The sequence below is a fragment of the Cynara cardunculus genome (assembly GCF_001531365.2).
Source record: "Cynara cardunculus var. scolymus isolate 2C chromosome LG 1, CcrdV1, whole genome shotgun sequence".
NCBI classification, from domain to species: domain Eukaryota; kingdom Viridiplantae; phylum Streptophyta; class Magnoliopsida; order Asterales; family Asteraceae; genus Cynara; species Cynara cardunculus.
This window is the reverse complement of record NC_037528.1, coordinates 17,753,072-17,766,771: the sequence shown is the minus strand read 5'-3', so window position 1 is coordinate 17,766,771 and position 13,700 is coordinate 17,753,072. Positions and strand designations below refer to the sequence as shown.

At 36.6% G+C, this 13,700-nt stretch overlaps 2 protein-coding genes across 2 annotated transcripts in view; one reads left to right on the top strand and one right to left on the bottom strand.

Annotated features, from left to right (window-relative positions):
* The window catches only part of LOC112526000 (serine/threonine-protein phosphatase 7), a 10,705-nt gene extending 3,876 nt beyond the window's left edge, over positions 1-6,829 (bottom strand). The window contains exons 1-3 of the mRNA XM_025136360.1: positions 6,093-6,829; positions 3,504-4,004; positions 2,651-2,797 (exon numbers count right to left, since the gene is read on the bottom strand). Of these exons, the coding sequence (XP_024992128.1) occupies positions 2,651-2,797; positions 3,504-4,004; positions 6,093-6,689 (1,245 nt within the window). The 5' untranslated portion in view covers positions 6,690-6,829. The remainder of the gene's footprint in view (positions 1-2,650; positions 2,798-3,503; positions 4,005-6,092) is intronic.
* A 4,417-nt stretch (positions 6,830-11,246) lies between these two features.
* Positions 11,247-12,973, top strand: LOC112520048. Its single transcript, XM_025128378.1, has 2 exons — positions 11,247-11,994; positions 12,234-12,973. Exons 1-2 carry the CDS (start codon positions 11,247-11,249, stop codon positions 12,971-12,973), a joined length of 1,488 nt encoding a protein of 495 aa, XP_024984146.1.
* Positions 12,974-13,700: the final 727 nt, after the last annotated feature.

The window sequence follows — 13,700 nt, the reverse complement described above, 5'->3', positions numbered from 1 at the left end:
AAAATCGGTGGAACTTCAAAATCGTTAAAATTCATGGCTCCCGCCGCATTGCGCGGGTACACAACTAGTTACAAAACAAATGTTTTTAACATTTTTTAAAACCTTATTTTATATAATCTTACGAAAACTCTTGAAATCCCGAGCACTCCCTACGGATTTCAAAATCTTATGTTTGTAGGATTTCAAATCTGGACAATCCAACAAACCAAACATGGGATTGGAATGGATTTGAAATCCAAATCCCCCGAAATCCATTCCATTCCTGCAAACCAAGCGGACCTAAGCCTCTCCTATCATTGGTAATGAAAGTCAAGCCCTTGCATGAAGCGACTGATCTTACCTCATGTAGAAACGGATGATATATGAGAGACAGATCAAATGACCGAGAAACATCACATAAGAGGAAGCATAGTGTGTATAGAAGACTTAACTTAATAGTTATATTGATGTTCTCATTAAACTATGGCAATCACTCATATAAATCATCATGGAACAATTCTATTAGGGTGTGTTTGGTATGCGGGTACGGTACAGAACATTGTCCCACGTTTGATGCGACAATTAGGGTGGGACCGGACAGGACTAAACTACCCATGTCAAATTAAAACCCTAAAACCTTCCATGATTATTTCACCCTAAAACCTCACTCTCACCCGTCCAGTCCGGTTTTGCCGGCGTACCAAGTGCACCCTTAGTAGAAAAGAAAACCACCAAATTATAGCACCCCAAGGTCCAAACTAGAATCAAGAAAGAGATAAGAGCTACAGTTTTTTTTAAAACCAAATGGTGAATACTATTAGTTAAATACTTAAATTTGTTAATGTAACTACTTTTAAAGTTATTAGTTATGTGCATAACAAAGTTAGCTTGCCTTCAGCATAATCAACTTGTGACATCAAAATGATTCAACAGTTTCTTGTACTTGTCATTTCCCCGAATATATTTCTTATTAAAAAGAACATATCCATCATCCTTCAAGCAATTAAAGTATACCTACATACTTTGCATGCTTGTATTCTTCCTAACAAATGCCCAATATCTTTACATGATTGGTAATGTATGGTTTTCTTGTTTCAGTAACAGAAAAGAGTCAGTCCAACAGCAAGGTTTCTTTGTTTGCAGCAACTATGCAAGGAACCCTTTGTATTTAGCCTTTCCCTTGCGCTTTGCAAACAACTAAGGCGTTGCGCCCTGGCTGAGGCACCTTGTGAGCCTAGGCGCGCCTCATAGAGAGTTATTAAATACCTAGTCAAACCCTAATACTAAATAAGTTTTATCATCTTCTCATCTCCTAGACTTCTTAATAAAGAGCTATTAAATAGATGATGTAAGTCAAACTCTAATATTGAACACCCAGTCTTTAGAACTTCAAGCCTCCTCTATAAATACCCACACCTTAAAACTTCTCCTTCACGGCTCACGCTTTAAACCCTTCTCCCTTCTGCCTCTATCAAAGAACTGTTGGTTGCTGTATATTTAGTTGTGTGTAACTGGGTGTGTGTGTGTGTGTATTTTAAGATGTGCCTCACATTCCTGAAGCCCATGCCTCACCCCTAGGCTCCGGGACCCCTTTGCGCCTAAGTGCGCCTTGAGCCTTTAACAACTTTGTTATGAATATGCCCAACAAATAACAATTAAGGATCAAAAAAAAATTCTACTTTATGGTTATAAAAAAGACAAGGTGGCAACAATATGTACACAACATTAGCATTTAACTCTCAGATGCTAAGAGATGAAGATGGAAAAAGAAAGATATGCCCTAACTCAAACTAAAGTACTGAAAGGATATAAGATGTGTATCCCTTACCTAATGTCCATTATTCTAATCTATTACCAGGCCCTCCAAGTCAAATCTAAACTGAAGGACCATATATAGATTATATATGATTGAAGGAAACAATACCCATTTATCAATATAAACTACCTAAGAGAGCATTTCATTTCCCATCAGCTATGGGCATATAAGAAGAAAATAAAAACAAGAGAAAGTAATATCCCTAGCAAAAACAGCTCCCAAAATTTTGTTTGTTTAGAGATATTGTATCTTATTGCTAGGAAATCCAGATCCCTGCCATAAGGCAATACAATAACAGAAAGCAAGGAGGTTGATGACATCTCAACTCCCTCCCTTGTTTATCAACATGAAAAACTTCTGGAATCAGGTAAGCTATTAGTAGGAATGATAATCAGGTAAGAATTTAGTACTCAAGTTAAGTAGATATATTTAGTGTTTTATGTTATTCGCTTAGGCTTAGGATGGTAGTTATCAGTAATGATTAATAATTGATTGTCATTATGAGCATTTTCGCTCTTGGCCAGTGGGCATAGTTGATTCCTTGCAAGGGTAGGAACTCTTCTCACCAACTACACCTTTCTATTCTATCTACCCCCTCTTAGTTTCCATTTCAGCGCTCATTTTAGAGTACCCCCTGCCACACATAAGGATACATGGCATAACTAGTGTCAATATATATGCTCTCAACTTGTGGATATATATATATATATATATATATATATAAGTGGAAGAATGTATAACATATGATAAATCTATTTAAGCATCGAACACAAATTATAGCATCAATAAATGAACATCACTTGCAGTATTATGTAGAACAATACACTAATACAGATCAACAGTGCAGAAAGACACCTGAAACTGTGGATAGTCTGGAGCACTGAAGAGAGTAATCAGTTTCCCAGACTCTACAACATGATCTATGGTGTACCCTTCATCCATTCCTCCAAGACCAGGCCGTTTTTCCCTTGCATCAGGACCTTCATGAGATCTAATAATTAACTGCAATAATCGATCTCAAGGTTAGCACTTAGCATGCAGCTTGCCCAATCAACTCGTGAATCCATATTCATCCGTCATGCAAAACACAAGCAACTAGAAGAAGCAGAAAAGAGGTTTCACATTATAAAACAGGTTATAAACACAACTCCTTCAATATACACCAGATGGTCTCTCTTGCAGAAGACATCAAGCTACACTCCAAATTCTTAACTACGCTTGAACGATCAAAACTTCAAGAATGGGTGCATTTTAAATTAGAAGTATGTATGTGAAATATTTAATAATAAAAGCATATTGATACCTTTAAATAATACATCAATCGGCTATATAAGAACTCAAAATTAGGAATGGGTACATACAAGAGTCATTTCATTGAAAAGGGTAAACTTAGGAAAAAAATTATAATGCTCCAAAAGTCTGAGGGAGAGTGATCCAACTTTTATGTTAACTACAAAGTAAATCAGCATCTATAACTAAGTTAATAAACTCCGTTCACACTCTCAAAACAACATATGCAATCAACTCCCTTAGAGCCTTCTGTCATTACGTAGCAAAAATCTACATAGGTGAATGAGAAGAATAGATAAACAAGAACACATTGACAACAGTAAAATTACTTGTGTTTATAAATAATAATATCTAAAAGTACTTAAATAGGTTAAGAGAACTAAAGGCTTGGAAACAAAGAACTTATTCATCATATCACCTTGAGATTGAATTTCTTTAAAAAGTCTTCTGTGCAGTCTGGACCCCACAAAAGGCCAATACCTCTTTCCTTGTTTGGAGAAAGACCAGGTTTCATCGAAGGGTCAGACCACAAAACGTCCCCAGGAATCAAATTCTGGCCTTCCCATGGAGGGTCAAGTACAGATCGTCTAGCTTTAGATAATTCCTCTAGAGAGCCAAGAGATAAAGGAACAGACTCTGGGTTCAGAATTACTTTACGATTCTTCTTTCCTTTAGCTCGTTTGGATGGGGTAGCAGGTATTTTGCGGAAGATCCCTCCATGTGCTGTATAAACACGCCCTGCTATAATGGAAGCAAGAGGAAGTCCTTCAAAACATCCTAGACACTTACGATAAACATGCTTTCCTTCCCTTTTATCTCCGTACTTGGCAAGTACTTCCTTTTCAAATCCGTAAACTGAGGTACAGTATTTGGATTCATGATTCCCACGAAGTAGAAAAACTCTTTGTGGCAAAAAGACCTGGAACATGACATATCAGTATGGGAATCTCAGCATCGGTGATTGAAATAAGAAAAACAGGGTCTCTCAAAATAAAAAAGGTTCTTACAGCTCTACATACATAACTGAAGTTAAACACCAAATTACATAAGGCAACAAGGAAATACAGGAAGTACAATAAATCAGAATAAATAAAGCTCTTCTGGACCATAAGTAGAGTATACTTACAAAAGCTCATGAAATGACAAAGATGTCAAACTAATCACTCAATTCTTGCATTAGAAAAAACAATCCAATCATTATTGATGAAGCCACCAATCATGACAAGCAGCAAGAACAACACACTCATAGAGAGAGAAAAAGGAAAGCTGAATCTAAAGGAAAGAACATGTGCTTTAGAAGCATATATATATCCATAAGATGCCTCTGATCACTTCTTACTTTATATCATTAGTGCTGCAAATTTAGAAGATGTTTTCCTAAGTGCATATGGCGCTAGCACCCAAAGTGTATAATAGGGTTGGCAGAGATGACAATTGAGGAGAGTGGAAAGTGTGAAGTTGAGAAGGGAAAGTGTGACGGTTGATGGGTTGAAGAGGAGGGTTAGGCGTGGGAGAACGTGGGTTGACCAAATAAGGACGCACATGGAAGCTTTAGGCATTTGCAAGGACATGACCTCCACTAAGAGTTCTTGGAGGCACAGGACTAGAGTGGACGTTTTTTAGTTGGATCTGATACTGGGTAGCAAGGGTATTGAGATGAGGGTAGAAAGTAGGCAAATAAGCTCCTTGATCGGATCAGTTGCGCCTGATAGGACATGACTTGCTAGCTTTGTCTCTCTTACTGGTCTTACCTACATGATTGAGTTGATATATACATCAGTTTCTACTTGTATAAAATATTTTACTTGATTAAATATTCTGTGTGCACACACAATTGAATCGTTTTATTCTACATGGTGTATTTCACGATTACCTATAAAATTACCTATCTTATTGCTTGCTTGCACACGCATTTGTTTCGTGCACAAATCGGGGGTCTTCAAGAGAAGATCCTCATGGTTGAGGTAAGGTCTGCGTACATCCTCCCCCCCCCCCCGACCCTCGACCCTACTTTTGAGTGAGATATACTGGGTCTGGGTTTGTTTGGTTTGGTTTAGAGATGACAATTACTACCAATAAGAGAGAAGAAGGGTGGAATGGGAAGTTAATGATCTCATCTATCTTATCTAGATTTGGACTTCCTTATAGGAATTATTCCTGCTCTATTTGGTTAAAAGGACATCAACTTTTTCAACTGCAGGGAGTGGACAAGGGAGAACAATCTTGCTATGCAAATATCTGCTAGAAACTACAAGCATTCACATCTTTTCTTATGTCCTGCTTTTTTATCCAAAATTTAACATTAAATACGAATATATTAGGTATTACTATCAACCCCATGTTTCAATGTTCTGAATAATAAAACCAAAGCAAACCAGCTCAGTATACCCCATCCGAAGGTAGAGGATATGATGACCTTACCTCTACCCCAAAGGGTAGGGATGTTGTTTATGCGAAAACCCCCGGCTTGTAAGAAAGTGTGGAAGAAAGAAAGTTAGCCCAAAAATTTTGAAACAAAAAACTTAAAAAGGAAAGAAAGGCATATATGATAGTTATGACTTATGAGTAAGCAACAATATACAAACAGAAGCAGCAAGAAAACATTGTCAAGGAATAATATGTACTCTAAAAGAAGAAATGATGCAGTTATTAATTGCCAATTCATCAAACTAACTAAACAAATTACACAAGAGACTTGCATTGAATCAACCAAGTTATTTGTCATACATATCTATGAAGACTAACCATATCATCCAACAATTTACCATAGGAAACTAAGCTATTATACATTTTAAACTCTATCTACATAAACCAAAATGGAATAAACAATGAACAGACAGAACTCCATATTAAATTGACTTGATTCTTTTTGCAGGACACCTAACAAAATCTCCACCAAGGCAGTCGAGATGATGTTTATTTAACAAGAACAGTATTCACATGAAGAAAAAAGATTATTTCTGTCTATTGTTGTAAGAAAATTGAGGTCCATTCGAGTATTACTTACTTTCCAAGCCAGCAAAAGAAGAAAGGTCTCAAGACCCCAAGCTCCTCGATCAACATAATCACCATTGAACACAAAGAACTTATTTTCAGATGGAAGCCCCCCATCTTTCAACAAAAATAATACATCATGCAACTGCCCATGCACATCTCCAACCACCACCACACTCGATCCCACCATACCATCCCTATCAGGCTCAATCGAAACGCAATTGGGCTCTTTATGTAAGATCTTTGACGCAGTGAGCACTAGAATATCAAAAACTTCCACCGGCAACACCGTCGGGAGTTCCGTCGGCCGGAGATTCCTGGATGACCAATCGAAGGTTGACATAAGGTTTGTGACCCAATCTAGGGTTAGAACGCCATCAGAAGGCCATGTAATGGGGATCTGAGGACGGCTTTGAGAAGGGTCAGGGGAGGGTGAGGGTTTTCTGTTGTCATCGGATAAAGAGGAGGAGGAGACAGAGGCGAGGGAGGCAGTAGAGAATAAGTCATCGAAGGAAGAGGACGGCGGTGGTTGGGAAACGGCAACATCGATAACGGCGGACTCCGGCGTTGTCTGTGGTGACGATTCAGTAACATCCGATTGTGATGGCATTTAGCCGTTGAAGATTGCCGACGAACAAACCAAATTCTAGAAATCGTTTGATGTTCCGATCATGTGTTGTGTTACCATGAGAAACAAAGAAAAGGGATTGTGAGACTCAAGTAGCCAACTTGAGCATTTTCCTTTCCTTTCTGGGGAAACGGCCAGATCACTCGAAGCTCAAAAAAACCCGACCATTTTTGTGGCGATTGCGGCCTGGACCGGACGGTCTGAGTTGCAGAAGCTTCCAAACCCTACTATTATTTGGCATAAAGTGATTCAACTACTTGTTTTGTTTAATTGCTGTGGTTTGGGTTTATTAATTCATAAAATCAATAAAAAATAATATTAAAATTTGTTTTAATTTTGTTTTAGTGTAACTTTTGAATACTTTTAATTAGTGTAATAAACGTTAATTTTTTTATTTACCTTATTTAATAAACCGGTTTTCATGTTATGTGATATCGGTTGATTTTGATATGACATTTTTCATATAATCAGCAACTACGATATAACTTGGCATCTTGACTTGCATTTTAGAGTAAATTATGCATTCGGTCCTTGTGGTTTATTGACTATTTGACTTCCCTATGTCCTTGTGGTATGCACTTCATGTTGGATCTAGTCTTCTTCCCAACGGTTGTCTATTTCAACCTGTAGTACAAGAACCACAGCTTGAGCAACCTATAGTAGATAAGGATTAATTTCTTTTGCTTGTTTGAGTATTTAATATATGTAACCAAACCTTCGGGGGTGTTAATAGTAAGATATGTTAAATCCAATTAGAATTTTGTCCACATTATTTACTTCCATTGAATTTCATTTCATATTGTTTATAACAACAACATACACCACGTGGATGCTTTCAATTTGATTCAACACAAAACATATGAGATCGTTGATTGAACAAAAGGGAGATTTCATTTCATTGCAAAACAACAATTACACTAAAACCATAAATAATTTATCTTTATTATAGATAAGATCAAAGTCTAAGGTAAAATATTACAAACAAAATCCAACTTATGAAGAACAATGTTTTCCATCTTCTTGCTTTAACTGCCTTTGTATTCATTTTCTATTCAAAGGTATTGTTTGACATCAATAAACCAGGTATTACCACCATACATCGAGTAAAAGCTGGATCAACCCACCCAAGAAAGGGACAATTAGATCTCTGGAAAAAAAAAATTGAACATAAATTAGGGGTTAAATAATCAAGGGAAAACTTAGACTTCGAAAACTTACATTTCATGAACAACAGTAGAATTTGCGGCATGGGTTTGTGTTCGTCCAAGAAGTACACACCATTGTATGTGTGCCATAGTATCACCACTCCATTTTTTCCACCGAAGAGATGAAGCCCAAGAACGATGAGTCGAGGAAAAAGATAGATGGGTCGAATGAGAGAGAAAGAGGGGTAGTCTGTTTATTTTCAAAAAAAGAAAAAGTGGATGGAAGATTTTACCCTCGTGTGCATTGAATGTGGGTTCACTTAATGCACAGAAATATATGGCTGTTAGGAACAAGGACTAGATCATCCAACAAAAGTTGCATACCAAATGCACCAAATCCATAATAATTGAAGTCTAGGGACCAAAGTCCATGATTTACTCTACATTTTGTCGATGACTCTGTAAAATTTGTCGATTGAAATATGTATGAAATAAGAACTATTATACATTTTTTATATTAATTGAGAAAAAAAAAATCATCACACTAAATAAAAGTATAAAACTATAACAAATTCCATTAGATTTTCACGAAATGTTACTCTTAAAATAAATCTAAATATATGTTAAAAATGCAAGCATAACACAAGTATAAAATTCATTTAAATATGTAAATAGAGTTGCTAGCTAAAATTAGGGGTGAGCAGCGGTACCAAGTGCTCACTTGCGGAACCGGAACTGCCGGTTCCGAAACCGGAACCGATATGAGTGGTTTCGGTTCCTAAAATACGAAACCGATTGAGAATGGTTCCGGTTCTCAGTTTTTCGGAACCGTTACCGGTCGGATACCCGTTGGGACCGGTTCCGAGACCAGGTACCCGGAACCGGCGGGAACCCGGTATTTTTCAATTAAAAATAATAATTAATTTTTTTAAATACTAGATTAAGTTAGGTCAAGAACTTAGAACTCTAGATTCAAAATTTAAGATAAAATGATCTGTATTTTTTCAAATTGTGTGTTTAATTGGATTTGTAGTATGTAATTGTTAAACTTTGAACCTTTACAATTATAGTATGTAATCGTTAAATTTTCAACATTTACTATTAGTCTATTATGGTTTGTAATCGTTAAACAATATTTGTAACAATTATTTCATATAATTTGTATTCTTGCTTATTTATTAGTATTTTGACAATATTTTATTTTTTATTTCTAAATAACAAAATTTTAATATTTTAGGAATCGGGTACCCGGAACCGAAACCGGTTTACCGGTTTCCTGGTTCCAAAATTCAAGAACCGCTCTAACCGGTTCCGGTTCCAATATCTCAAGAACTGTCGGTTTCGGTTTCGATTCCTATCAAATAGGGCGGGTACCCGCCAATGCTCACCCCTAGCTAAAATCATGAAATAATATGTACTTTTAAAACACACAAAGCTTAAAATTATGAATTATATATAAGAGCTTAAATTTTTTTTTTGAAAGGACAATGAGGAGAGCTTCGGCATGGCCATCACCCTCACTAGGCCAACCAATAATATTAAACAAAACGATCTAGCAAGAAGCTAGACACAAGAGGAAACAAGAATCCACAATAACAAACGAAAACAAAAAGAAGCAAAAAGAGACATCCCCAAACAAAAGCCAAGGCAAAACCCAAGCCAAAGACAAGCAAAGAGACTAAACAAGGTAAGGAGAAGAAGACCAACTATTTCAATTAAGATGGAACTTACGATTCCTGTTCCCCATCCAAAGCTTGGATAAATTTTGAACACCTGGGAATGGGTCTTCACCTCTCTTCTTAGCTTCCGCACCATCCTTAACATGAAAAATTTCATTTCGCCACTTCCAAAGTTGCCAAAGCGCCACGACGCACACTGATAAGAAAGTCACTCCAACCTTACGATGAGTACCTACTTGTTTGATCAACATTGTAAAATCAGACACCGAGGAAAGCCGCGGGGATTTAAGATCCCACCAAGCCCATATTTTCCTCCAAAAAATGCTTGCCACCGAACAAGAGAAGAAACAATGGTCCAAAGTTTCAACACCTTTGCCGCAAAAGATGCACTCCAAAGATTGTAACGGAATTCCTCTTTTTGAAAGATTGAATCTTACCGGATAGCCTCTTTAAGGAAGCGCCAAGTGAAGATGTTTACCTTCTTTGGAATTAAAGGACTCTAAAAAAACGGATCATTGCTTCCAACATTTGTATCAACCGCCCCTTGAATTAATTTGGACAAGAAGTTGACCGATAAAATCCCGTTCTTGTTCCAATTCCACAACCAAATATCCTCACCCGAAGTATTGAAATCCACATGAGAGAGTTGCCTTTCTAGGGCTTGAAGATCATCTAAGCTTCTACCCCTAATCGTTGTTTTCCAATCCCAAGCACCACTCCAAGAACCATTAATATAAGTCCATCTGTCTTTGAAAGAAGCATTTTTATTCCTTTCCAAGGCATAGAGTCTAGGGAAAAGGTCTTTCAACTTTGAGCCTTGTCCGATGCTCGCATCTTTCCAAAAAAGAGAAGAAGAATCTTTAGCAACCTTTTTTATAAACGAGAGGATGACATTCTGACCTGTAACTTCCACATTTTTGCAAGAAAACTCTAAAATACGTGATATTCATGAGATCAATATTAAGTTAGAAATTTTAATTAAATTATTCTATGATTTAATTTATAATATAAAAATAAGTTGGTAATTTACAATAAAAGCTCTTATTTAATACGTTAAATATACATCATCATGATCTCTTTCTATTTAATACATCATATATCATCATATGTCTCTTAAATATGATCATCTCGTTTTGTTTAGGTTATATTTGACAAACTAACTAACAAATTAGTTGATACCTGATAAACTAGTTGTTAGCTGATAGTTAATAAGCTAGCCGAAAAACTTTTGAATTAGACGGGGATAATTCTTAAGACATGAAAAATCCTATTAGAACTTGAGAGGGTAAGAGGAGTTGTGAACCCTATCTTGTTCATTATAATCAAAAAATTCTAAATCAAAACTCTTTCAATTTTATATCTTTGAGTTTCAGCAGACTGTAAAATGAAAACATTAGAGTTTTGACGAGTTCTTGAAACAAGAAACAATCAAAAAACGAGTAGCAAGAAAATATTGGAAATAAGCTAACCTTCGTTTGGGCCTTTCCCGTTAAGTGATCGTTTGTTTCGTTAGTTGCAGTTATCGACAGTTATGGTTCCCGCCAAAACTGTTTTGTGAACCGTTGTGTCTTTTCACAAAATAGTGGCACCGCTTCGTATTGTTCATATATTTATGTAACAGATTGTTTGTTGTTAACATATAATAAAAATATGTGTGTTTATGTACATGATTGAGTAAGAGTTTTACTTCAAATGGTATCAGAGCCAAAACGATCATGGCTTCAAGTTCACAAATCATTCAACAACCACATCTACCAAGGTTTAATGGAAGGAATTACTTTCACTGGAGCATACAGATGAAAGTAATGTTTGAGTTTCAAGATCTATGGGGAATAATAGAGAGTGGAGTAGTCGAACCAGAAAATCCTATTGCACTAACATCACAGCAGACCATCGATCTTAATGAATATAAGAAAAAAGACAAGAAGGCAATGTTCCTTATCTATCAAACAGTAGATGAGAACATCTTTGAGATGATCTCTGCATGTGAAACTGCAAAAGACGCATGGGAGATGCGTTTTAAAGCATATAGAGGAGAAGAAAAAGTCAAAACTGTTAGATTGCAAACCTTGAGATGCGAGTTCGATAGTTTAAAGATGAAGGATACGGAATCTGTGGAAGAATTCTACACACGGGTTATCGTACTTCTTAACCAGATGCGTTTAAACGGTGAAAGCATAAGTGACAGGAGAGTTGTGGAGAAAATACTAAGGAGCCTTACAAGGAAATTTGAATACGTGGTGGTGGCAATAGAGGAGTCCAAAGATCTGTCAACCCTTTCACTTGAAACTCTGTTGGGGACCCTACAGTCCCACGAACTCAGGATGAGGCAATTTGACACAAACACTCTGGAGCATGCTTTCCAGACACACACATCATGGGAGACAAGTCCAAGTGATAAACAGAAAAATATGGATCCAAGCAGGGAAGAAAGTTCGACTTCTTTCAAAGGAAAAGGCAGAGGTAAACCTTTTAATCAAATAAAATGTTTTTACTGTGATAAAATAGGACATACCATTAAATTCTGCAGAAAAAGAATTGCAGAAGAAAGCAAAACCTCTAGTTTCTTATATAAGGAAGATGGACATAATAAGGATTCCATGTTCATGATGTTGAGTATTCAAGAAAATTCCCTCAATGAGATTTGGTATCTCGATAGTGGTTGTAGTAACCAGGAAACAATTTTTTTTTTAAAAACTTAGAGGAGTCTGACAAAAAGGATGTAAGAACAGGTGATGATAAAAAATTAAGTGTCTGCGGGAGTGGTGAAGTTGCTGTCAAGATCAAAAATAAAGAAAAGAAAATACCAAACGTGTTTTATGTCCCTAGACTTAAACACAATTTGTTAAGTGTTGGACAATTAGTTTTAAAAGGCTATAAGATTGTCTTTAAGGAAGAAAGTTGTGAGGTCTATGACCCTAAGGGTATCTTGATTGGGAAAGTCACTATGACCGAAAACAAGATGTTTCCAATCAAATTTACAAATGAGGACTTTTTCTCTTTAACTATGAATATCAAGGATTCTTCTCTTCTTTGGCATAACAGATTTGGGCACATGAGCTTAAACACTTTGGCTCATATGCACAAAATAGAATTAGTCAAAGGTCTTCCTGCAATCACCACTGTGAACCACATATGTGAAGGATGTGCATTGGGTAAACATGCTAGAGCAGCATTTCCACATGACAATGCCTGGAGAGCATCTAAACAACTAGAGCTTATCCATTCAGACATCTGTGGACCAATGCGAACACCCTCATTTGGTGAAAGCAGATACTTTTTGACCTTCATTGATGACTACAGTAGGAGGATTTGGACATACTTTATCAAGGAAAAATCTGAAGCATTCAACTGCTTTGTAATCTTCAAAGCAATGGTTGAGAATCAAAGTGAATGCAAGATTAAAACCTTGAGGACTGATAGAGGGGGAGAATATATATGATATGAGTTTGAAGAATTTCTTAAGAAACATGGCATACATCATCAATTAACTGCCAGCTACACACCCCAATAGCATGGGGTGGCAGAAAGAAAAAACAGGACCTTAGTTGAGATGGCTAGATGTATGATTAAGTCGAAAAAGCTTCCTGACATTTTCTGGGCAGAAGCCGTGGCTTGTGCTGCTTACTTACTAAACAGATCTTTTACAAAGAGTCTGTCAAATAAGTCACCACAAGAGGTATGGAATGGTTTCAAGCCAAGTGTTAATCATTTAAGAACATTTGGCTGTGTGGCTTATGCCCACATACCAAGGCAAAAAAGGAGTAAACTTGATGAGAAATCTGAGAGAGCTATCTTTGTGGGGTACAGTTACAATACTAAGGCTTATAAGTTATACAACCCTGTGACAAAGAAGGTAATCACTAGTCGAGATGTCCTTTTTGATGAAGATAAAACTTGGGAAGGACTGTCTAGTGATTCCAATGGAAGTTGCATTCTGATTGATTGCAATCATGATCAACAAAATGATTACACTCAGCAAACTGAGCAGAACCTTCAAGATGGGGAAAGGTCTCAAAATAACTCTACTACTCAAACAAATACTTCTGTAAGTACACCTCTAAGGAGATCTGCTTCAAATGCTGAGGAAATCATTCACAGCTCTTTGAACAACAACCCTGAAAATTCATCATCTTCAGAAGGAAATAGAAGAACAAGAAGCCTAAGTG

Excerpts from the sequence above, each read along its gene's own strand:
- LOC112520048 (XM_025128378.1), top strand. The coding sequence starts at position 11,247 with ATGGCTTCAAGTTCACAAATCATTCAACAACCACATCTACCAAGGTTT. Across the intron at positions 11,995-12,233 it reads TTTCAAAGGAAAAGGCAGAG|AGGAGTCTGACAAAAAGGAT; the intron begins GTAAACCTTTTA and ends TTAAAAACTTAG.